This window comes from Sardina pilchardus, chromosome 10 (genome assembly GCF_963854185.1).
Source record: "Sardina pilchardus chromosome 10, fSarPil1.1, whole genome shotgun sequence".
NCBI lineage: Eukaryota > Metazoa > Chordata > Actinopteri > Clupeiformes > Clupeidae > Sardina > Sardina pilchardus.
Window position 1 is genome coordinate 7,798,334 of NC_085003.1, and position 24,839 is coordinate 7,823,172.

The following is a 24,839-nucleotide window of genomic DNA, read 5'->3' on the forward strand; positions in this document are numbered from 1 at the left end:
CTATAGCAAATAATTGGTTTTAGTGGGGTGTTGCAGTTCTCGCATGTTTTCAGTCTATTCCCTATCCATCCTGGCATTGCTTCTAGCTTTACTGTGTCTACAGCCTGTCACTAGAGTTTGTTGTTTTTATTTTTCAAAGAAAGCCAACAGTCTCCCCCTGAGAGTTGCCTTTGGCTAGAGTTGCTCTGCTAAGATGCATTCCTGTGGGTTGACTTCAGCAATGACAATCAAACAGAAGTCATTTCTCCCATTTCTCTTTCATAGTATCCTAAAATAATACAGCTATTCTGACACTTCAGACTGTTAATTCACCGTAACAGCCCACAGGTTAATAGCCTGGAAGCCCACATTTAGGTTAATGTACTATTATTAGATATAACAACATTTCGTAAACCATGAGCTTGTGGAATATTAGAGGGTCAGAAATGGAAATAAAGCAAGACGCACACAGACTCATATCTCTAAATGACATAAGGTTATTTGTGTACAAAACTGATGATATGTCAGGGGAACAGTCAGGATTTGCGCCTTCACAGTGCAGCTCCTGGGCCCCGGGGTGCTCTCTGTCACTCAGTCAGTCAGGGGGAAGGAGAGAGGCAGACCCTCCTGAGCTGCAGGAATATTTCTGTAACAAGCGTAAGGGGGACAGACGCACTTGCTCCGTGTCCTTAGAGAACTGGCTTTAATAGAGTCTTTGTTTCCAGCTTGTCGCTCAAGATAATGAGAGGAAGAGCTGGGTACTTGCCTTCATTCCCCCTCCCCTTCTACCACCTCTCTCTCTCTCTCTCTTTCTTTCTCTTTCTCTTTCTCTTTCTCATTCTTTCTCTCTGCATCTAAGATACTGAACAGAGAGCTCATACTCCAGTGTTTCCTCTAATATGGATACCTTCATTCCTCTGCATACGGCTGAGTAGTTTCAAAAAGTATATATTCATGAAGAGAAAGAGGGTGTGTTCCATTTTCTGTTCCAATTTAGGCCCCCCTCCTGCCATCCAAGCTCAGGCTGCATCGTAACTGCATGCGAGGCAAGCGAGTGACAGCGACGGAATCAGTTTAATTATGTTGCCTTCAATTAGAATGTCCTAACTGGGTGCGAGTAAAGGTAGGCACGACACGGGACAACATTTTGAGCAAGAACATTTGTCAGACGCCATTTATATTTTCTTTCTGTCGCTTGTGTTATTTTGCTATTTTGAATGAGAAGCGCTACGCAGCAAAACAGCATATTTACATTATTCAGTGTGGACAGAGTATTCGATGTTACGTAACAATCAGATGTTCTCATGCAGTTAGGACAAGCTGTCAGGCTGGTAAAGAATAAACTGTTAGGGGTAACATGTTCTACAACACCGAATATAAAAACAACAACACAAGTTGCATAATCACGCTCTAAGTGGTGTGGTGGAGAAATGTGATCCCATTTCCGTGGGCAGAGCGTCCAGAGAGCAACAAGAGGACCGTTATAGGAGGCGTTTGTGATTTTTAATTGTCCCTGAAGCCTGGCTTCACTGAACGCACTGCTGTTTGCCATTTGCACTCTAGTATGAGACTAGAGAGAGGCCTTCTCCCTTTGAAATTGTTCAGCTTCTGTATTGGTGTTCCTCGGTATGACCACAACACAACATTTCAGTTTTGTTCCAGTCATTTAATGAATACAAGAAAGAGGGTATGGTTGTACATTGTTGCATTGTTGAAGTATGTTCCACATGTTTCAAAAGACCAAATATATCTCTTTTTAGTTTTATTGTATAGGTTGTTTCCAGTTTGGTCTGATACTGTAGATGAAGCTGCTTAAGTTCTTTGTAGATTGCTTACCCTTTCCTTTGACTAACAAACCAACAGCTACTCACTACATATGACTTTCCTATTATCTTATTTTATTAGTTGATATGTAGAAGAATGCTGTATGATTTTGCTGGTATATTTAGAATACTAGGTTAACTATGGTGGTTATAAATAAGAGAGAAATGCACCTTATTCTCCAGTTTTAGTCATCAGGCAGCAGTCAGAAAAAAATCAAATACTTTTTCAGTTTCAGTTTTCTTTATTCTTGCATGAAAGCATGCTGGTTTTCAGTTTCAAAGACTCTGTAGTCTGTCAACCGTGCTTCTCCACAAAGAGCTTGATATATCTCACCTTTTTAAAAGATAGGATAAGCTTTCTTGAATACAATTACTCCCTTCTTTGAGCTTAAAATATGCCCATGGTCTAAACAAGTGTCTATGAGAGGGTGTTGTGATAGGCCTACTCCTTGGCAAATGCGCTACAGATGACGCAGTTACAAACTCAGGCTGCACGGGAGTTGTTCTGATATGCAATCTGTGGTATGCAGTGTTTCCACTGAGAGGGAAATGAATTGTTGAGTGTTGTATGATTTGTGGCGAAATCACTGTGTTCCTGGAGCCGTGTAGATCATCCCCCAGCAGTCAGCTAAGGCTAATAGTTCATTGCTCAAATCACCCCAAGGCCACCAGAATCATCACTTTTGTCAAATTATCATATTATAGTCTTGTTATACTGTATCATATTATAGTCCATTTGTCATGTGATGAAGTATTCATTCACAGACTCTCTAATCGTTGATGAAGGAAGTCAGAGAAGACATTTTAAATGAGTGATTTCTTTTTCTTTTTTTCAACAAAATCTCGTGATTGGACAAAGTGATGCTGTACGACGTAATTAACTTTAATGAAATGCTGCCATTAATATAATTAATTGATGAACTACTGTGTTAAAACTTTGTTGTAAAAAAATCTGGGACAGCTCGTATCAAATGCAACTTAAATGGTAATGACTATCAGAGTAGCGGAGTGAATCAGCAGAACTTTGTTTTGTTCCGGGAGTTTGTCCATTATTTGTGAGGATTTGGTCCTCCCTTTAAACGTACGGCGTCGACGTGTGGCCAGTGCATAATCTTCCAGAACGTGCAAAGCCTCATTAGCCACTGGCGCATAATCCTATTAGTCCGATGGCTGGATAGAACGTGCTCTCTCCTGGCTAAATGGGCCAATGGACCGCTGGCCGGCGAGTCGGGGAAGCCATTTTCCTAATGAGCGGCCCTGATAATGCATCAGGCCAAAATCATAAAGAAGCCATCGCTGCCTTTATGGACACATTTAATCATTGCGCAACAGAGGCCCCTCCATTTATTCTGCCTGTGTAATCACAAGCTTATCCCCTCCCTCATCTGCTCTCCCCAGTCTTAATTGAATATCATCATTCCTAACTCATAAATCCTGTTGTTTAAATAATACTGAATGTTTTTCAGCCTCTGTCCCCACAATAAAATTATATGTCACATGTTGTCAGACCAGAAGTATGCAACATGAAGCCCTTTAAAAGGCTTTAGAAAGGATTTGCTCTCATCTGGATTCCTACTAAAATCATGCCGCATCCATTAGTGCATATTAAGGGTACCTTCGTTTAGAAACCGACTGCTTTAATTCTTTAATCAGTTTCATGCGGAGGCCAACCTCCAAATATTTCCTGCAGTACTCTTGTTATGTTTCCTTGAAAAATTAAGGATAAAACGGGAGGTTCTAGTAGCGTTTGCTTCAAGCAGTTGCTTGGGAGAACTGCAAAACAGAGAAGCACATTGGAAATAGAAGCATTAGAAAGGAAGTACAATGTGGCTGTCTACTAGAGACTCTAAAAAGAAATGCTTCTATGGTATTCACTCTGTGTTAGCATACCAAGGTCATTCGACGGCCTCTAAATTAAAAAGCCGAAAATCTCATCGCTCACAAATCTATTGAGTATTCCCCCATGTCAGCTAAATAAAAAAGACTGTGTTGAAATATTCAACCTTGACTTTTAAAAGGTTGTATTGACTGTCTATTTGCTGCATAAATAACAAGATGGATTCATACAGGGATTATACAGGGAGTTTGTCTACAATGACATAGAGAGATTTCATCAGAAGGCATAAGAGCAAGATGATATCTTTGGTATGTCTAAAGAGATCATACTCATGTTCAATTTGTGATTCATGAGTCATTTCACTGTTTGACGTCCGAGCATGTATAAACAGTGCTACAGAAATGCAATACAAATATAATTGCATATATTGAACTGGCATGTTTTGAGTTGACAAAATAATCCAAAATCTTTACATTCAGGAAACATGAGAACATTATATTAATACCAAGTGCTCTTGGTGTGTTGTAGGTGATGTCACTCACATTTGACTTTCTGTCTAAGCCGGTTCGATCATTATTTCAATGTTGTGTGAACTGTGAACGTTCTGATTTTACACAGTGATAGTCTTTTGTTGAGCATCGCTTCCCCTCTAGAGAGCATTATGCTAAGTCGATAAAGGCATGCGAAGCTCATCACAATCACGGCCACGATACTTATCAGGCCGAGTGCAAAGTCAATAGCAGACAGGAGCCTCAAGGGTGAGTCGGAAAAATGGAGTCAGTTGGCCAAAACTGTAAACCCTCTCTCCCAAATCCTCTGTGGTGCTTGGAAAACCAATAGCCAGGTGTAAGTCAAGGCACCCCAAGGGCAATCCTATTTAGAAGCATCTAATGGGGTCTTCTGTTTTGAGAGCTAACATCTGAAGGATTTCACTGACGGATCGAGAGGTGCTCAGTCCAGGCTTTTTCTCATGCATCAGAGGGCTCAGGTGAAATAGATTCTCACTGCTGCAGTAGTTGGCATACTGACGTTCTTGTGTGTTTGCTGACCCATTCTTTTAACTAGTGGCCAACTTACACCCTTACAACACCAGGCAGTACTTAAATTAGGAGTTGTACTGTCGGAAAACTTCTGGGGTCAACGCCGAAGACCCCAGAAGCTGCGGCCGAAGTTGTGCACGACTTTCTCAAATGACTTGCCTCGACCATTCAGTGAGACTATTGATTTGCCCTCCACCTCCTCCATCTGTTCAGCAGGAGCATAGAGTGGCTACTGGCGAGTGGAAAGAGCGCGGCGGTGTAGAAGCTCGGCACCATTCCCAGCACTCCTCGTAACGCCTGCGGCCTCTCCCCTCTCTCCCACAGATATCGACGAGTGTTCCACCGGACTGGTGGAGTGCGACAGTCGCGCCTCCTGTGTCAACCTGCCCGGGTGGTACCACTGCGAGTGCCGGGAAGGCTACCATGACAACGGGTTGTTCTCGGTCAACGGAGAGTCCTGTGAAGGTAAGATCTCTCCCCTCGCACGCTCACCTGCTGCCCAACATTAACCAGTAATAGAAAAGTCTCGCCTCACTCACTACACATGCAAAATTCAAATTCCCTGGAAGTTCAGGCAGGGTCGCCCAGCCTAGGCCGACATACTAATTAGTGCTTCTACGGAGAGCAAAACTTTTGTTAGTGGTGCATGACTTTCCAGCCTTTTAAACGACTCTGGGTTTATCTCTGAGTTTTGAGCACTTTGTAACTTGTCCATGTTTATGCTTCCAGCTCTTGGCTTAATCGATGTTGTCTGTCTGTTCAGTACCCTCTGAGAGACACAAGTCATAGATCAATTCCGTATGAGATGAATCAATGAAGTCATGTTTTTGACCAATTATCATACTGATAAAAAATATATATTATACTGTTTCTTTTTCAATATTTTGATACCATTGCTTGATGTGATTATGTACATTTTGAGTCTTAACCTTATGCTTCTCAGTTAGCCCACTAGTCATAATTTATCCTGCTACAGTAATTTGTTCTTTTCTGAATAATTATATGCTAAGCCTTCCCCATAAGATTTATGAATGTGTATCTGGGTATGAATGTGTGACACAGTAGGAATAGTAATCAATGTAATTCCTCATTTGGAAAGCATTTGCACTTTTTATTTGTACGTAAAAAAGGTTTTTGAATCCACATGGTATGCCTTAGTTTACTTTTTGTGGTATTGTTGTAATTGAAAAGTCGTTATGTTGGTTCATTTTAATCTTGTCGTTCCCTCTTCCTCTCCTCCAGATGTGGATGAGTGTAAAACAGGGAGAAACACATGTGCCAACGACACCGTCTGCTTCAATGTGGATGGGGGGTACGACTGCAGATGCCCCCACGGACACAACTGCACCGGGGATTGTATCCATGACAACAAGGTCAAGCACAACGGACAGATCTGGGTGCTGGAGAATGACAGGTGTTCCGTGTGTTCATGCCAGGTGAGTGTAGGTTCTGATGTGGGTGTAGAGCTTCTCTAGGTGTTGACATGGCAACTTTGAAATGCATGCTATTTCATGTGAGCATATTTCCGTTTTAGAGGTGTGTGTGTGTGTGTGTGTGTGTGGGAGGGAGGGCGGGTTACAGTCTAAGATCGCACACATCCTGTGGTGAAGGTGACTTTCTAACTACTGGGGGGGGGGGGGGGGGGGGGGGTTGTCGGTTTGAAGAACATTCTCAAACAAACCGTAGAAGAGAGCACTTGACTGTGACTGTAACGAATTGAAGGGCCTATGTGTTTTCTCAATTGTCCTCCCATATGATCAGGAATGGGGGCCACATCTGTTCAGTTCCATTAATGTTGAGTCTGATCACGTTTCACAATCAAGTATTTAATTACTCTAAAAATGATTTCTGGTGTCTAAAAATGGCAGGGGGAAAAAAGATGAATCTCAGGTATTGAATTATCAAGCGTCCAATTATTCATGTCATTATTGAAGACAGAAGGAAAAAAGTAATTTCCAATTAGGTGACTCAATTTAATTGATTCAAATCCAGGGGGTAACTGCCACTCAAAATTAGTGACATTGAGCGGATGGGTGAATAGGAGCATAAACATGTAATTGGCTGTTAGTGAGAATATGTTCCGCTCCTTGGAAGGAGCACTGTGTTTTCCAGCAGTTGGTTGGTCAAGGTCAACAGGGTTACGGTGCAGTGTTTTGTGCAAGTGGTGTAGGCAAGCTGTGCCCAAGGGCAGAAGCAAAAACCTTTAATGATAGAGTGAATGGTGCAGTGCACAGTAGGGCTTGAGAGACCTGTGATTGTGGACGTCTCAGTGCGATCAGAATGTGGAACGGTAGTTTGTGGCAGAAGGTGCTGACACGCAAGAACAAAGGCAAAAGGGGTGGAGGTTTAGTGGGTGGAGGGCTGCAGGAATGAAAAATATTTGTCCCAATTGAAGTCATTCGTTTAGATGCCGTCATCCTGATTTCTATTGATGTTTTTTTGCACTATTTCTTTATCACTGGCTAGGTCCATTACCAATACTCCTTTGTTGATATTAAATGTGCAATCAATATTATGCTTTCTCTCTGGTTCTTTGAATATTGTCAGTGGAATGAACTCTTCACCCCTCATCTCAAGCTATGGTGGTGTGAACAGTCGAGTAATGACCCGTCCAAACCTCAATAATGTTAAACGTTTTAAACAGCATCCTTGTGAGTTAAACCTCTCCTTACACTCTTGACCTCCTTTATGAAAAGTTATTCCCTTTCTCTCTCTCTCTCTCTCTCTCTCTCTCTCTTTTTTTTTTCTCTACCTCTCTCTCTCTGCCCCTGTGGCTGTGTGTAGAGTGGTCAGGTGATGTGCCGACGAATGGTGTGTGACTGCGAGAACCCCACGGTGGACCTCTTCTGCTGCCCGGAGTGTGACCCGCGGCTGAGTAGCCAGTGCCTGCACCAGAATGGCCTGCTGACCTACGGCACTGGCGACTCCTGGGTGGAGAACTGCCAGCAGTGCCAGTGTCTGGTAAGGAACACAAAAACACACACACACACACACACATACAAGCCCACACACACACACACATACATATACATATACAGTACGTCAACACACACGACGTGACGTGACACACACGTCAACGTGACACTAAGTGACACTAACTACACATGTGTCGTGACTTGACACAAACTGACACTAAATATTCAGCCTCGGGCTATCATTTAATTGTTGTATTATGATATAGTCTTCTTTTGTGTGGATATGGTGATAACAATGTGGAAAGATGTGTGCAGCTTCAGGAACTGATAGGCCTTTCTCTCCCTTTCTATCTTATATAACAGTGGGTGTATTTTTGGAATGACTTTTCATTTGGTCTTGTCACAATACCTGTGTAATCGCTATTGAAATGAAAGGAAAAAGGGGTTGCTTAAGGGCTTCGTCTCTCTTTCTCTCTCTCTCTCTCTCTCCCTCTCTCTCTCTCTGTCTCCTCCTCCCATCCACCTTTTGAATGTCTTCCCTCCCCTGCTGTGTGTTCCCGAGCACAAATGAGCCCCTACAAGCCGCTCACACACTGACAGACCAGGCGGCTTCCTGTGCTCGGAAAAAAGAGCTCAGGGATGTAAGCCCAGCGCCAGCCATATGTTTATTAAATGCAAATGTCACGCTTGGCATTGTCACAGTGGGAAGGAACACTCTGAGTACTTACCTTTTTTATTTTTTTTTAAGCCCCCCACCACCACCACCACCACCACCACCACCACATACACACACACACACACCCCTCACACAAATCATCTTTTACTGTCCACCCATGACAGTGCCTCTCTCTCTCTCTCTCTCTCTCTCTCTCTCTCTCTCTCTCTCTCTCTCTCTCTCTCTCTCTCCCTCTCTCTCTCGTGCTGTGCCGTGTGGTGGGTAAGCGAGGTGTGCCTTTGTTCTGCCCCACTAACCAGATCAAATAGCCTGCCGACACCCGGCCCTCGGATTAGCATATGAATGCAGATAGAGCGAGATTGGTTGCGGCGGGATGCCACTTCGGAGGGGTATGGATCGAGCCCAGGCCATAAAGTAATGTGCAGGAGAAGAGACTAACAGTGACAGAGAGAGAGAGAGAGAGAGAGAGAGAGAGAGAGAGAGAGAGAGAGAGAAAGAGAGAGAGATGGGAGAGATGGCGGTGCCAGTTGAAACACTGTCTGCCCGTGGAAGCACTCCAGACGCTGGGCAGCAGCATTAAATCAACAGAGCAACATGAAAGAGCACAGAAGGAGAGGAGAGAACAGTGTCAAAAGGAGCGCGGGCTGAGAGAGGGGAGCGAAGGACCGTAAGAGAGGATGGAAGAGAGGGAGGAGAGCAAAGGATGAGAAAGGTAGAGAGGAGGGAAGATGAAAGCAAAATGTGTGGTTGTGTGTGTGCGTGTGTGTGTGTGTGTGTGTGTGTGTGTGTGTGTGTGTGTGTGTGTGTGTGGTGGCAGAGGCAGGGGTGTGTGAAGTGATCTCGGAGTGTGCCACTGTGCTACAGCTGCCGAGCAGGCCCTGGGCTTTGGTTTAAGCACAGGTTCTGAGAAGGGCTCGCGAAACTCAGAGAGAGAGATAAGTCCTAGATAAGGGCGGTCCCCAAGGTGCTCCACTGAGGAAAGAGCCAAATGAACGCCCTTGCTGACAGACCGGGTTGTAAAGTGTGCCTGAAGTCTAATTTGCTGTCTTGTCATTTTGGAACGCTGTAGAACCACGAAAGAGAGTACATTTGTATGTCGCTTTAGACAAAGGCGTCTGCTAAGCAACATAACCGTAACATTGAAACATTCCCAAACCTTAAATTGTGCTGCTGTTTTATTTTTTAGATCCATCAGTATGCATTTGGCATAATACCTTCCGGAATCCAAATATGATGTGATCCTCAAATGCAGCGATGAAAGGTGTCATGAAGTCTGTATGAATTTTCTGTCCCCTGTTGAGGAATAGGACCCTGTGCATAGGAGGCCAAGGTCAGCTGGCATGAGAGGTGGCCAAAAGCCTGAAAGGAGACCCAAACTGAGATGATTTGTGACGATGTTCCTCTGCCAGAAGCGCTCATAAACCAAATGTCACCCAATAAATGTGGTCGTCCTTGAGCAACCTAGTCTGGCATTGCGGTGATAAAAAAAAATGAAATAAAGAAATGACTCAAATGAAAACAAAGCCGAGCAGATGTCTGGCCGGCTACATGTTTTGTCCAGCGTAATATAATTCCACTCATGGTGGTGCAGCGTGAGCTTTGTAGCCAGGCGTCTAAAGAATAAAAGCATTTGTTGTCATAAAGTATTGCTGTAGGTCTCCGAGCAGAGTTGAGGGGAATAAACATGGCCCAGTTCTGCCTTTGCCTTTGGACTCAAATGGCATTCCCACGAATGCTCTCTACAGGCTCCTATTTAACATCAGAATACCACGGCAGAGGTGAAATGCTACACGTAGCTTCCTAAAAAGCATTAATGTCTCGGTAATAAAATCATTGTAAGAAAGAATGCTTAGTTGCACACCTCTTTGTCTTGCTTCTGTCATATTAATTATTTATCAAGGTAGAATAAGGCAATTAAGGCGTATGAAGAACATCATGTGGTATTATGGCTATATGCCATTTTTTAAGCAAGCAGTTTAACTTATGATCAGATCAGATGAAGGATATGAAAGTTACTGTGTACATGTTGTCTCAAAAGCACAAAAGTCTCTTGTGTAGCCCATAGATTAGATTACATTAGAAACAACAAAATGCGTTTTGCGTCTAACCAGAGGTGTAAACAAAGCAGAAGAGTGCAACATATATAGTTCAGTGTAGACAAAAGTATACAGTTAAGAAGGTATACTATACCCTTTTGGTGTTATGTTGCCATTTGGATGCACGCTTCGATGTGCAGCATTTTGGTCACAAAGCCTTGTACCTAACTCTACAGTATATCACCATGTCTTTCACTTCCATAGCTAATTCCATAATTCATTTTCTCCAGATTATACTCGTTCATGTCAAATGTAGGTGGACCTTTGTTTTACTAGTAGCTTTTATCTGATGAAATTCATTCTTGGGAATAAGGGCTGTTGTGCTTCTCTCCAGTCACTTGGTAGGCAAAAGCTTAGTGGCTGGTTACTATTTCATTAATAGTGTGGTCACTAGTGTTTTGCAGTGAGTGCTGTATGTTCAAACATCAAATTATATATATTTTTCCTTAAGTCCTGCACGATTAGTTTTGGACTATTTTGAGGCTTAGGTCCTTAGGTTACACAGTAGGTTGTGTGCAACGCATGCTAATGCATTGCATAACGGCTGTCTCCTAGCTGAACTCTGTAGTGCGTTGGTGTGTCGTGGCATCTAGATAGCGCCATAGGGGTATTTGTGATGAGTATACTGGGAGACCAGCGGATCTTAGTCTGGCCCACCGCTGTGAATAATGAACATCCTTCTGCATAATGAGTCCAGCGTCCATTTTATGTGAACACTTCTACTCGAGTCCCACAAGGGAGCTGTCACTCAAATGTTTACACTCAACATTAATGAAAGCAGCTTGCATTAATGCTCTTCCTGTGCCGTCATGCATGAACTGCTGCTATACAGATATAAAGAGAAACAGGTATGGCTGTGCTAGTCTTGTCTAACACTTGCGGTCATTGCATTTTTTTTTATCATTATTATTTTTTGCAGTGGAGGGGGAAAAATGCCATTATCAGAACCTGTCCACACTCCACAGGGCTGTGCATGTGTTCGTGTGAGTGCACAGTTTTCCGTGTGCTCCGGAGGTGTAAAGTAATACGGATTGCGGAATGAAAATGTTAGTGGAAGTAGGTCATGCTGAACTAAATTATAGCTTAGCCAAGATCTATCAAGTTGGCCAAAATATATGACCTGCATTCACGAGGCTTATTGGAATAGTAGGGAGAAATCCAATAAAGCTTTCTCAAGGAAAAGTTTTTCATGATTAATGGAGTAGACTAAGGGGCCATTGGGTAGAGTCCAGTCATGTGCAGGAAAGCATAGCTTTATGGTATAGATGGGAGCAGTATGCGCATTCTGTGTTTATGGGATAATATGGAGGATTCTATCCAAGTCTTTAGTGACATCTTGATGCCAGAAATGGATTTAATTATATTTATTCAGCCTCTACATTGAAACATCCAGGCCAGTTTTAAACTTTTTTATACACACAAGGGTTTAAAACTTAAGCAATCTAAAAGTGAGCATTTTTTCATGGAAGAATGTGGTCTCGTCTTTTGATTCTTTTGAATGTGGTCCCAAATTTCATTACAAAATCATTTGTACAATTATGGAATTATGTGCAGTGATGAAGTAAGACATTGCAGAGTAAAGTTGCAGAGTGAGGACTCTTTCTTTGTCTACCTGTTGCAGCAAGGTGAAGTGGACTGCTGGCCTCTCTCCTGTCCTTCAGTGGATTGCGACTTCACGATGGTTCCTGAGGGCGAGTGCTGCGCCCGCTGTGTCACCGACCCGTGCCAGGCCGACACCATCCGCAACGACATCACCAAGACGTGCACGGACGATCACGGCATCACCCGCTTCAGTGGCTCCTCCTGGGTCAAGCATGGCACCGAATGCACACTCTGCCAGTGCAAGGTAAGGATGGAATTGCAAAGACTAGCGCAAAAGTTGGGACTTCCCTGGTACAATGGGTTTGTATATGCTAACAGGAACTTTCAATACAAATATAGTGTGACTTTAGTGGAGAGGAGTACAAAGTTACTCTAGAGGACTGGTGTGCTAATCGCATTACTGTATGTGGTGATCTCTGGGACAAGGTCAGGTGGTTGTTTAACATCATTACTCCCAGTATTTTGTGAGACCTTTGACGACAATGTGCCATTTAATGTTGAACAATTGAAAAGTGTGGATCTTCCTGACAGTCTCCTCATTTGCTCTCTTTTCAGAATGGACACATCTGTTGCTCAGTGGATCCTATGTGCCTTTAGTCTCTCTAAGGCGCTGAAGGCATTTGTACAGTGTAGTCCATATAGAAGAAACTTGCATTTCACCCCCTGCCTCCCGCCCCCCTCTCCCCGAAACTCTAAATTAAACCAAATTTAAATGTGTAATATACCAAATTGCTGACAAAAGAACCACCTCTACTCATCTCTGCAGCTGAGGGGAACTGAAGATCACAGACTCATCAGATAACATCATTCTGTAAAATATTATATACAGGCATGACTGTACTAAGTGTTGAAAATGTTTGTTCTGGTTTTTAATTCTTTAAAAAATTCAAAAGGCTATAGACATCCTAGATAGTGAACTTCAGTGTAGTTCTCATTTACCACATAATGGAGTCTTCTATAGTAAATGATTCTATATCACTTTTTTTGCTCTTGGTTTGTTACTTTTTTTCAAAATTTCAGTTGACTGTATTATATGGCTTGTTATTGTGTAATGGTGAAATAAAGTATTTCCATTTCCATTTAACTGAGATTTGTTATTTTATTCACGTTCAACCGTGCTCTGTTACACATTAGGCATAACGCTATAACTTCTCAAATGTTTGTCATGCTACTTAACTTCTTCCTCTTCACCCACCTTAGGACTTAAGCCTGTTTGTGCGTCAATGTCATTATTTTGAGACCATAACAAATCCTATAAGCTAGAGCGTTCCCCTAGCGGTACCCTACCTTCTGCATCAGGTTTTATGGACACGAAATAGAGAGGTGAGTGAGGTTGCTGTCAAAACACATGCGTGACTGCGCGTGAGATTTCCATCTGAGCAGTCAGCGCCTATTAGGAGCACAGTCATCCTCCTGACTGACCTTTCCATTCATTATTCATTCATGCGCTTGGCTTGCTGCGCAGAGTCCCCTTTGCCAGCATGGGTCTCAGGCTCGCGCCACCACACCTGCCTTTCATTTTCACCAGCGCAGCGCTGCATGCCGTGCCTCCCCGGGGGCACCCAGACCTGCCGCCAGAATCATAGCAGCCACTTGTGCAAGGGCTGTTTTATTTATTTATTTATTTTTTTGTTTTTGTCTTGGTTTTTGTTTTGTTGACACTGATTTGACCTCTTTTATAGTTTGTAAGCTTTCCGTGACTTAAGGCACATTTCCAGACAAAACAACATATTGTTGGAACTATAAACAGACAAGGATATACTATTCTGCTGTCCCGTCGAATGACTTAAGAGACTGTGAAGAGTACAACAATCTTCATTTTAATTGTCTTGGTTTGATAACTTGACACGAGTTTGAATCAAGAACTCTCAGGTTGATGCTCATCATTTGCCTCACCATACTACTGTATAGTCAAGACCTGAATAAATTCAGTGCTCATTTCTTCTCCTCATTTTAGCCTTTCTAGCTGAAAGTGCTATTGATGGAGCTCTACTACCCAGTGCTCTCATACACATGAATATTGGATGACTATTAAGGAGCATTCCGTGCCATGTGTAGCAGGGTACTGTTCTGCACCGACATTTTGTCTAAAAGCTGCATTGTGTCCTCATTCATATTCAGAATTACAATTTTTACCTTAGCAGTGTAATAGGAGGTCATTGAGAAGCTATGCAGCTGTTCCCTCTATTGTTCCTCTTAAGTGAAACACCATGCTTTCAGCCATGTGATTAGCATTCATCAGGTTATCACATTAGTTAAAAGGGACAATATTATTCAATGTTGGATAATATTCTTGTTACATAATGTTAAGTATTATTACTGTATGTCTCCTAAAACCTTCTAATCTAAATCTCATGTGCTTTTGTTATCTGTGTTGTTAATATATTGTTTTGATCTAAATATGTCTTACTTTGCTCTTTCCTCAGTTTGGGAAGTATAATATCCTTGCTAACTGGACACTGTGTAGCCTACTTGCAGGACAACTGCAATTACAAAGTCTAGCGACTTGAACATCCTTGAGTGTGTTTAAATATTACAACTTAGAGAAGGTTTGAAGATCATGACTGCTGTGCAAGTTATTTATGTGGAATCATGTTTTTTATATTGAGAGTATTATACAGGATTTATGAGGTCAGGGCAAATTGGTATTCATTTGATCTGTGTCAACAGCATGTTACCAAGCTGCTTAGGTGTCTGCGAACTCACTGGCTGTTGTCAGTGTCACTACACAGCGATATCATCTGACTCTACCCTCACACCGGTTGAAAAAAAATCTACTTGGTTGCATCTTGGTAATTCTACAAAGTGAAAATCTCAGTCTCACATGCCAACCAAATTACATATCAAGTTGAACTATGCAAGGCCATAATCACCTGATGCACCCTCTCTTTCTCAACTCACAGACAGTGCTGTGGTAGAAAAAGGAAAAAAAAACAGGAAAAGTTAAAAGATATATTCTTCACTCACAGTTCTAAAGAACTGAAAGTGCTGATGTGGCTGATTTCTGAGGATTAACTGCTGGTTGCCAAGGACTGGGTCCAAAACACTAAAGTCTCAGCGCCAGCATTTGATCAGGAATTCATTTATGGATTTATTGAGTCCTGAGGAATTAGCACTTCACAAGCCACCAGGCTTTCTTTGCACTTCGCTGTGTGCCTTCCGTTGTTCATAGTCACAGTTGGCAGAAAATACAAGAGAGTAAACAGAGGAAGAGAAACTGAACCATCACATGCCTTCCGAGAACAAATTATGCTTCTTCCTCAGGATATGATAATAGTTTTGTATCTCAAACTAATTCTGGAGTTTCCTGACAACACATTTAATTATTTCTTCCTGTAATTGAAGAAACTCTGGAAAATAATTACTGATGGAATGAAAGAATTCCCTCAAATGGATGTGATCAGCCTCAGTAACGCAACATCACCATGGGGAACTACTCCTAGAAACTGATACATTCTTGGCAAGGGCACCATCTGGCTTTGCTTGGTCTACTGACACCCAGGCGATGGTGGCGATCTGCCAGTGGCACAAAAGGAGTGTAACAGCAGGGAGAGCGCTTGTCCAGCTGGCTCTTAAATGTCCAATTTTCTGTTGGAGAGATGGACCTCAGGCAACAGATGTCCTGACCTACAGGGAGCCCCTAACCCTGGCACTCTCTATCAACTAATAAAATAATGAACAAACTCTTGCGTCATAACGTGGAACAGTAGGGGTATAGTATTTATAATCCTCCGGAGGCTATACTGTATATATATAACTATTTCATGTTGATAGGCTACAAGCAAACACTGTTATGTGACTGATTCTGAATTGAGTCTTTATTGCAATGAATTGATGATTATCGTATTAGTTCATGTTTCAAGTGTAAACAAAAAAAAGTGTAAAGTGTAAGCTACAGTGTCATAAAAATAATAATCAGTACTGGAATTGGTCCATATGGACACCCATGACTAAAACTGTAACAGATTCTTCTGTTACAGAGTCTGTGCCTAGCAAGTGTAAACTAAAATCCAAAGATGGATCCTAGAGCCTTCTAACGGCCTTGCTCATCAAACATTTTACAGATATAAAATCTTCCTCAAAATACAGCCTTATCAATTTTCTTTCCCAAACCATATTAATTGTGTTCAGGAATTGGAAAGTTCAGGGACACACTTTTGACATTCAGAGATTTGGAATAGTATATTTGAAACTTTTTTTTACAACCAAAAGAAAGTAACTGAATGTAACTGCTGTGGAAGTTTCTTCGGATTGTGTGTGAGGATAGGATGCAATGATATCCATTTTATCTAGGTGTCAACAGCTTAAGATGACAAGCTGCTTAGGTATCTGCAATGTCACATCCTGTCAGCAGTGTTGCATTAGGGTGCACTATCATCTGACTTTACCCTCATTCTGGCAAAGAAATATACGGTGTGGCATCTTGGTAATTGTGAGGGGACAGACAGACAGGACAGACCAAGGCAGCTAAAGACAAAAAATCTTTGGATGTGTCAGTCTGCAGATCGTCCTGTCAAATGCCTTTGCTACACCATGGGACTTGTTCAGGCTGTCCTGTCACACTCTTTGTCGGGGACAGAGAAGCGGGGGAGGTATGCAACTCATCCCTCTCATCGTGCTCAACAATGAGCGCCATGTATAGTAGAGTCGCTGAGGGGAAATTGGCAGATTGATTCTGATTCTTTTCCGAGGGTTCTTCAGAGTTCAGAGCTGTCAAGTGTGATGAACCGACTCTGAATCGACTCTGGCGCTGGTCTGGCTCATCATCGTTCTTTTCCTCGATCATGGGGTATGAAATGGTAATACTCATGCATATGGAACTGAGAATGTAATTACGCCACATTATGCAGCTAATTGGAATCAAATGACTTAGAAGTCATTTCCTCTTCCAGAAGGGTGGAATCTGGAGGCTGATTCTCTGTACTAATGGACAAGGTTAATATTTCGGCACATCAAAAGGCAATCTTAAAAAAAATCTAGCCGTTTCATTTGAAATGTCACTAAATGTGGTAATGCCACAACCTGAGAAGGTTTTTGAATCAAAGGATATTAATAATGTTACCAGAGAGGAACATGCAAATAGTGACATTTTGGTTGGTACTGAGCACTAAAGCAAATGCACAAGTCCCTGTTTTGACAATATGTATAATGTGTAATGCCACTGTATTGACAATATGCACATTGTTTTACAGAAAATACAACAAATTATACCCCATTCCCATATATAGAAACAGCACATACAGGCAAATACATAAGCCACCTCTAGCCTGCCTCGCAACACAGCCAGTCATAAAACAAATATTGTCTTCTCACTCTGTCCACCCCCTGAATGGCCCTAACCACTGCCTCAGCATCTCAGAAAACATCAAGGTCTCATCTCACCCTTCCATAACAAACACACTTTAGTCCAGGCAATATCGGACATCTTCAACAGTATATCTTCTCCACATAGAAAGGCTGGTGGAACAGTGTTCAGTGAAGTGTTTATTGGTAGAGATTGATGCCCACCAGAGGAACATGCTTTTGCTTTTTTTCTCAGTAGAGTGTGATTTGTTGAGTTCAGACTTTGTAAATATAATGGGATAAGATATGCTTAAGATGTGTGTATGCATATTCATATTGTTTCATAATTTTTCATTGACTATTAACTATTAATTATAATGGCTGCATGGGCAGTGGGCACATGATAAGCAGATCAAGTTTTTTATAGACGATAGAAAAATGGGGACTTGTACACAGTATCAATTCCACATCCCATGGATTTTTTTCAGAACTTTGTTTAACATTCAAAGTTCATTCTCTTTTTGAGTAACCTAATTGGGTCGGCAGCTGGATATGGTAGGTCCCAAAGGAGTTGCTTGGCAACAAGGTCTCTGAGGATTGCGTTTGAAATGTAAACCAAAGTTTTGATGCTTGTCATCACCCCACACATACATTCTTGGAAATGAGACATGTGATTCAAATTACATATTGGCATGTAGCAAAATGTCATTTATTGGTAGCAGTATTTGACATGTATGTCACTGACAACTGTAACACAAGTGTGTTTAAAAAGTGTCACCTCTCCTTAGAAAACAGTAAAACAATGCTAAGGATCAGTGGCAACAGGCATTCCTGCACTATGTACAACACCAATATGAATACAGCTGAAACAGCTATAACATTCATTTTGAATTGCGGCACTGTTACACACATACACACACACACACACATACACACAATACATAAATACTCGGCAAAACAATCAAATACTGTGTTTTATGTAATATTATGCATAGTGACAATGGCTTTGAAGTGAAAATGATCATTTTCAAATGAAAACAGAAAAGAAAAATACCTCCCGCACGTGCAACTGAATTTCATGCACAGGTGACCATTTGGCAATTGCATCAACTAATACGGACTCACTAATAAACAAATCAACTTTCTAATCAGTAACTGGTTAAAAAAAAAAAAAAAAAAAAAAGCCAGGAAGTATACTTCAATATCAGGATATGCAACAGTATTCATCATATGAATCACAATAAATAAAGAAATGTATAAACCTGTGTTCAAAATAGATGTCCAACTACTTTTATCACGAGTCAACAAAAGCTTAGCATGAGACAAACTTCAGTATCCAGGACCATGAAGCTGCTGAAGTGTCTGTAAAGGCAATGATTTGTCTTAATTCGTATTGGTGCACAATCTATTAAGTTATAAGTAAGGAGGCGAAGTGAAGGATCCTCCTCTTACGAATGAGAAACCCTTGAAAGATGGGGCAGAAATCCAATTGAAACCTGGCATGCAGCATTTCCTCTAGGTATAGAGAAACCCCCAAGAGTGTCAATGTACACAGTACAGAATGTCAGCAGGCAAAAACCCTCTTTGTAAAACATAGAGCCACACATTTCACAACACATGTGAACGGTTAAAAGCATGATACATACACTGAGAAGACTTAGTTCTAGGAATCCAAATGCTAACTCAAACACAATCACAAATAACAATCAGCCTCAGGAAAGCAACACTACAGCTCGGAGAATCTGTTCCAAACAAATGTGTGCACATTGGTAAAAAAAAACACTAACCTATTTCTGAACACAGAAGAAATCTGTAACAAGCAATTCAACAATATAGAGAGTAAATGAGCACAATGGTTGATAAAACGGTGAAAAAAAAATACAATATATTTGCTTGTTAACGTTTTGGAGCAGCATTTTTAAACAGACCCAAAACTCTCTTCAATACCGTTTTTCAAACACATAGGTAAAAAGACATATTTTCTAAAAAAGGTCGAAGTCATCATTCACACACAAAACAGCCACAACCTCCCTCCTCCACTAGCAACAATTCATTTGATGAATGGTTCATCTGTGCATCTTCAGTGAGCAAGACTATTATGTCTTTCAGTTTGTTTCTTGTATACTTAGATATGATCATTCTCATAACTTTTCCAATATGAGACTTTTCCAATATTTTCCAACATGTCTAAGCCAATCATTATGATAATACTTGAAGAGTTAGCCTTTTCATACAGTAATGTCCTGTCTATAACCTGAATAAACTATATGATTAATTCAATGGAAATGAATACTTACAGTATGTATTAACCGCAGTGCCCAATGAATCCGAATCAGATTTAATCAAAGCGAAGAAGAATGAAGAAAAGAAATGCATTCCCATGTAGCCAACCCCTGTGAGTTAACATCATAGCTGAAGAACTTTTACAAGATGAATGTATAAACCTTAGTTAATAGGCGGGAAATTACGGTGAGTGTATTGCACTCAGGACACGCACGCACGCACACACGCACGCACGCACGCACGCACGCACGCACGCACACACGCACGCACAAAGCTATGAAATTCACACATGGTACTACTGGCCTACGGTGCAGGCACGCACACACACACACACACACACACACACACACACACACACACACACACACACACACACACACACACACACACACACACACACACACACACACACACACACACACACACACAACAAAACAGCTAAAAAGCTCTCATATAAATAAATTATGCCTGCAAAAAAAAACACCTTAATGAAGTAATGCTGCTAAGATTGGTTTAGGTTGACTGCACCAGATATTTGTATAGTCCCTGCCACAAACTACAAATAATGTTTAAGAACACCTGACAATGTCAGGCTAGTAGTGTGACTGGGATGCTTTAATCCTTTGATACACTTGGTAAGAGAAACTACTGTACTTGAAAGGGAGAAACGTCCATAGATACAGTATGCAAGATGCTGATAAGTGAGACTATTTAAAAGAACCCTTCTAGTGTTTTTGTTGTGAGGGGAAATAAGTGCACCTCAAAGAGAGGTTCCAGAGACATATACTGTAGATACACACATCTTTGGATGGGTCCACTTGCCGGGCCAATAATGAAGAAAGCCAATGAGCTTGCAGGGTGAGCACTGGATATGGTTAACATCTCTCCCATTAACCAACACTGGACTACTGAACTCCAAGAGTGATCTTCATGTACGGTAATTATAAATAATGAAGTCCATGGATGGATGTCCCTTGGTACTAAAAAGCATAGTATGTTACGCCTTCTTGGTGTCTGTAATGTATCACTTGTAGGTAACGGATTATAGCGCCTTCATTAGATTCATCATTTATCAAAGCTTATGCATAATATCTGTACAAAGCAAACCTTACATGCTTCATGTAATATGCCGCTTTTCAAAGAATGCCGGACAGGAGAATTAAAAACGATTCAGATCTAAAGTGTTCTTCATCTTATAATACATATTGGTTTATTCCCCAACCTTATATGTAGTTGTAACACAGAACACATTAATACCGCAGGGTTCTCAGAATAAATGACAGATGTTGTAACATACACACGAATCCTCAGTGTCCCTTAATGCAATCACAAGCATTTGCTACTAGCAATCCATGCAGGTGAGAAGCATATATCAAACGAATCCCCAGGGAGCGATATGATGAAGACTAACCAATAACGTGACAGACCATAAGACAGATTGTGAGACATCTTCTTCCAACACTGGACAACGCTGCCCATCAGTTGACATGTTACAACTCAAGGCACACCTTTTTTTGCGGAAATAGATCACATGTACAATAAAATAGCCATGACCTGTTTTGCCATGCACTTTAAGTATAAATATTATTTTTCCTTGTAGGCACCAAAATATTCTTGTAAAAAAAGATATACCGACTTACAAAATGTAAATGTAAAGCACCACTTCTTCAGGCCAAGGAATTGTTTTTTTTTGTTTTTCCCACAGACTTGGCGCCATGTACAATGAGTTTTTTCTCCAAGGTATAGAAAACAAAGAGTCTTTTTTTTCTCAGGTATAGAAAACCAAAATAAAACAGCCAGGGTTTGTGGGTGCTTAAAGACATCTTCAGTGGGAGGAAAGAGATGCATCAATGTCCCCTGAGACTCAGCTCAGGTCTCTGTTCCTTGTGTGGAGCTACCTAGCGAAGGATAAGCTCTCCAGTGACCGCCCCGGCTAACAGGCTGTGCCAAGGCAGAGAAAAGAAGACTCTAGCAAAAGAGCCACAGAAGGGAGACTGTCGACTCTGCTAACGGATGCCGCTCTGGCGTGTTGGCATCCATGCCGCCACTGCCTACCCCGGCAAACAGGTTCCGCGGCGAGGTCAAGGCGACGATTTGCTGACGTCCGAGGTGGCCGACTCCTCCTCGATGGTGGGCGCCGGCACGGTGCAGTCGGCGGCGGCGACGCTGGGCTGCGTCTCCTGCGTGTCGTTGGAGCACGGCGAGATGGAGTTGTTGGACGAGCCGAAGTGGTGGCGCGCGTCCACCGACAGCAGCATGGGCGTGCCGCTGCGCTTGAGCGACTCGCTCATGGACAGGCGCACGTCCTCGGGCGTGACGCCCAGGTCGGACGGCGACTTGCGCTTGATGCGCTCGTACGTCTTGGCGTCCTGGCTCTCCGGGAAGGTCTCGCTGTCCTGGAAACGGCCCAGCAGCCAGATGAAGAAGCCGAACAGGCCGAAGGCGGCCAGGCTGGGCACGAAGGCCAGGCACTTGACGTCCAGGCTGGCGCCCACGTAGCGGCTGTGCAGGAACATGTCGCTGTGGATGTACGAGCGGTTGGTGCGCGGGTCCGGGTTGCGGGCGCGCCACGCGTAGGTCAGCGTGCTGCGGTTGAAGTGGACCAGCGTCTCCGGCTCCTCCACGGTGAAGATCTTCTCGCCGGGGCCCACGTACTGCCCGTACTCGTAGGGCTTGTAGAAGATCTGGTTCTTCCACATGTTGAGATCCAGAATCAGAACCAGGAAGATGATCCCATAATTAAACCATTTGCCTGACAAGAGGAAACAAGAGATGAATCAAAAGAGCTATTAAATCTTAAGAAAGGATTTGGTCCTTTTTGAAAAACAAACATGGTGTGGTATAAAAAACACATAATAAACAAACAAAACCAAGTGCAGTATGCATTTCATATTCAAAAAACAGTGTCTCCGTGTCCGTGTCCATGACTGACATGCAAAGGATAGTCATTAAAAAGACTTTCGGCGCCACAGAATTCCCATGATACACTGGGTTTCTGTGGCTATAATCAGTCACTTTGACAACGGCAGAGCAGGACGTGAGCAGGCATTACTCACACCGAGCAGCCGGATAACAACCGGCACACAAAGCTTTAAAACGGCAATCAATTCATCCAGTAATAAACCAGGAGGCTCCATGCAGAAATGGGAAATGAGGTCCCCCAGTATCTTTTAATGAACTTCATATTCAAAGCACTCACGTACTCCTATTCCCATAATGCTCAGTGACGGCACAAGGCATAGGGGTTAACAGCCCAATGCAAATCGTTGAACGGGTGAGCTATTTAACGCTTTACTTGGGGAACATCGAGATTCCTACGGGGACTTACAGCACGTAAGAGGAGTGAAACAAGGGCAACGAAGATGGTTGTAATGGGAGCATTACTCCTATACAGGATTAATGCCTTAAGGAGGAAATAGACATGCCAGCGTGACTACAAATATATAATCATTAAGGAGACAATGCTTATTCAAATCCGAATCCGCAGAAGAAGGACCTCTCTGTATGCCTTGTGCATTCATTCAATAGCCATGCATGCAGAGCCATTAAAATGATAGTGAGGTTTTATTATCTTGAATATTAGGTGTTGTGTCATAAAATGTCTTCACATAAAAGTCCTCATCACTGTTAATGAGAGGGCCAGACCAGGGTTCATCCAGTTGTACCTGTTATGTGGATGTGATACTCGTCCTTAAAGAACTTCTTGCAAACAGGAAGTCTCACTTTGACATGAGTGGTGGGCATTCCTGGAAGATTCATGTCCAGGTCACCCATAAAGTGTGGAAATTCCCAGTCCTGCAAACAAAGGCAATGTCAGTCATTTGCAGCAGCAGTTACGAACTCCATAGCAGCTTGTTTCAAATGAACAGAAACATAATTACTGCATTATAGGAACAGCGGCAATGAGCAATAGGCCTAGATAGATGATCATAACATGTCTGCCATCAGCTTGGTAAGATCTGCTTCACAAGAAATCAAAAATCAATTTAAGCAATTAGAACACATTCCAGGCGTATGCATATGGAGCATATGGGTGCTCTATGAGAATAATCATATCAATCAAATCACTCAATCAAATCCTGATAACAAACACAGATTTCTCTTGTTTTACTACAGCTACAGTATTTAAGTTACCGTTGCTGCATTGTGCTATAAATCAGCTTACTTGCCTCTGTAACAAACGACTTTGCTCAGAGCACCAAGAACACAAATGGTGATTCCAACAGGGCTGCATTCGGAGCACTTGTCCCTGAGGGTAAACAGTAACTGATGGACCTCACTGTGCCATTGTGTTTGACATTCAGCAGATCAAAGGCAGGGGTGTGCGCAGCACATGGATCCTGAGGCTCTGTGAACTGGGCCTTCCTCATGTCACAAGACATCAGCCCAAAAAGCTTCAGTAGTCACAGAATCAGCAAACCGCCCCACACACCCCACCCACCCACCCACCTTTCTCCGCAACCCCACCCGCCTCCACCCACCAGCCTTCAGAGAATTTCTTAGGGTTTTGGAGGAGAACTTGCTGCAACGTTAATAATGCATCACAAGGATAAGGCATCTAGCCAGAGTTAGGCTCTGCTTATGACATGAAGAAAAATCAAAGCTGACATTTATACTTCCTGAACTTCTTGTGCATTCTCAGGACAGACACCGCGGAATATATAAAAAAAAGAAGAAAAACAGCAAAATGTTTCTGCTTGGTGCACACCTCTGCTAAGTTGATTGCCTGGCCTATCTATTCATTAGCCGGGTAGAAATGTCAAAGCCAAAGTGCGAGCAGGTAAGCCGAGCAGAGATGGCTCCAGTTGGACACCGATAATGGGGAAAAAGACCAGCCTCGTCCAGCTTATTAGGCATCACATCTACTCAGCGCCATTTCCTCCAGCCAAAATTATGAGCATCCAGACGAAGCGAACCCGCCAGATGACAGCAACAACATCCGCAGTATTTAGTTTTGAACACCCTCTCGACCAAGCACTGAGCCTGTGAAAGTGGTGGCGTGCAAAATAAATAAATAAATACACAATACAATACAACACGATACAATGCGGGGCAATGTAAACAGCGGCAGAGCAGAGAGGCTCTCTGAGAGGCATCACATGAGTGGCTCTGGTAAAGCCTCTGGCAACACAACAGCTGGTGGAGCATCCACAGCTGGCTGAGTCGCAGGCAGCTTAATTGGGCTCTGAATAAAATATCAGCGCCTCCGACAAAGACAGGCGAAATTAACCGTCACACTGAGGCAGGCACAGATGAAGGTGAGTGGAGCCATTTTGGATCCCAAAGCCTGTTGAGGGTTTTCCTT

General features: G+C 42.5%; 2 protein-coding genes across 2 annotated transcripts in view; one reads left to right on the forward strand and one right to left on the reverse strand.

Annotated features, from left to right (window-relative positions):
- The window catches only part of LOC134094194 (protein kinase C-binding protein NELL2-like), a 57,378-nt gene extending 44,332 nt beyond the window's left edge, over window positions 1-13,046 (forward strand). The window contains exons 16-20 of the mRNA XM_062547624.1: window positions 5,004-5,144; window positions 5,922-6,115; window positions 7,464-7,640; window positions 11,988-12,212; window positions 12,524-13,046. Of these exons, the coding sequence (XP_062403608.1) occupies window positions 5,004-5,144; window positions 5,922-6,115; window positions 7,464-7,640; window positions 11,988-12,212; window positions 12,524-12,565 (779 nt within the window). The 3' untranslated portion in view covers window positions 12,566-13,046. The remainder of the gene's footprint in view (window positions 1-5,003; window positions 5,145-5,921; window positions 6,116-7,463; window positions 7,641-11,987; window positions 12,213-12,523) is intronic.
- Window positions 13,047-21,153: 8,107 nt separating this feature from the next.
- tmem117 (transmembrane protein 117) overlaps window positions 21,154-24,839 on the reverse strand; it is a 37,688-nt gene continuing 34,002 nt past the window's right edge. Inside the window, exons 7-8 of the mRNA XM_062548374.1 lie at window positions 23,200-23,329; window positions 21,154-22,286 (exon numbers count right to left, since the gene is read on the reverse strand). Coding sequence (XP_062404358.1) covers window positions 21,616-22,286; window positions 23,200-23,329 — 801 coding nt within the window. The 3' untranslated portion in view covers window positions 21,154-21,615. The remainder of the gene's footprint in view (window positions 22,287-23,199; window positions 23,330-24,839) is intronic.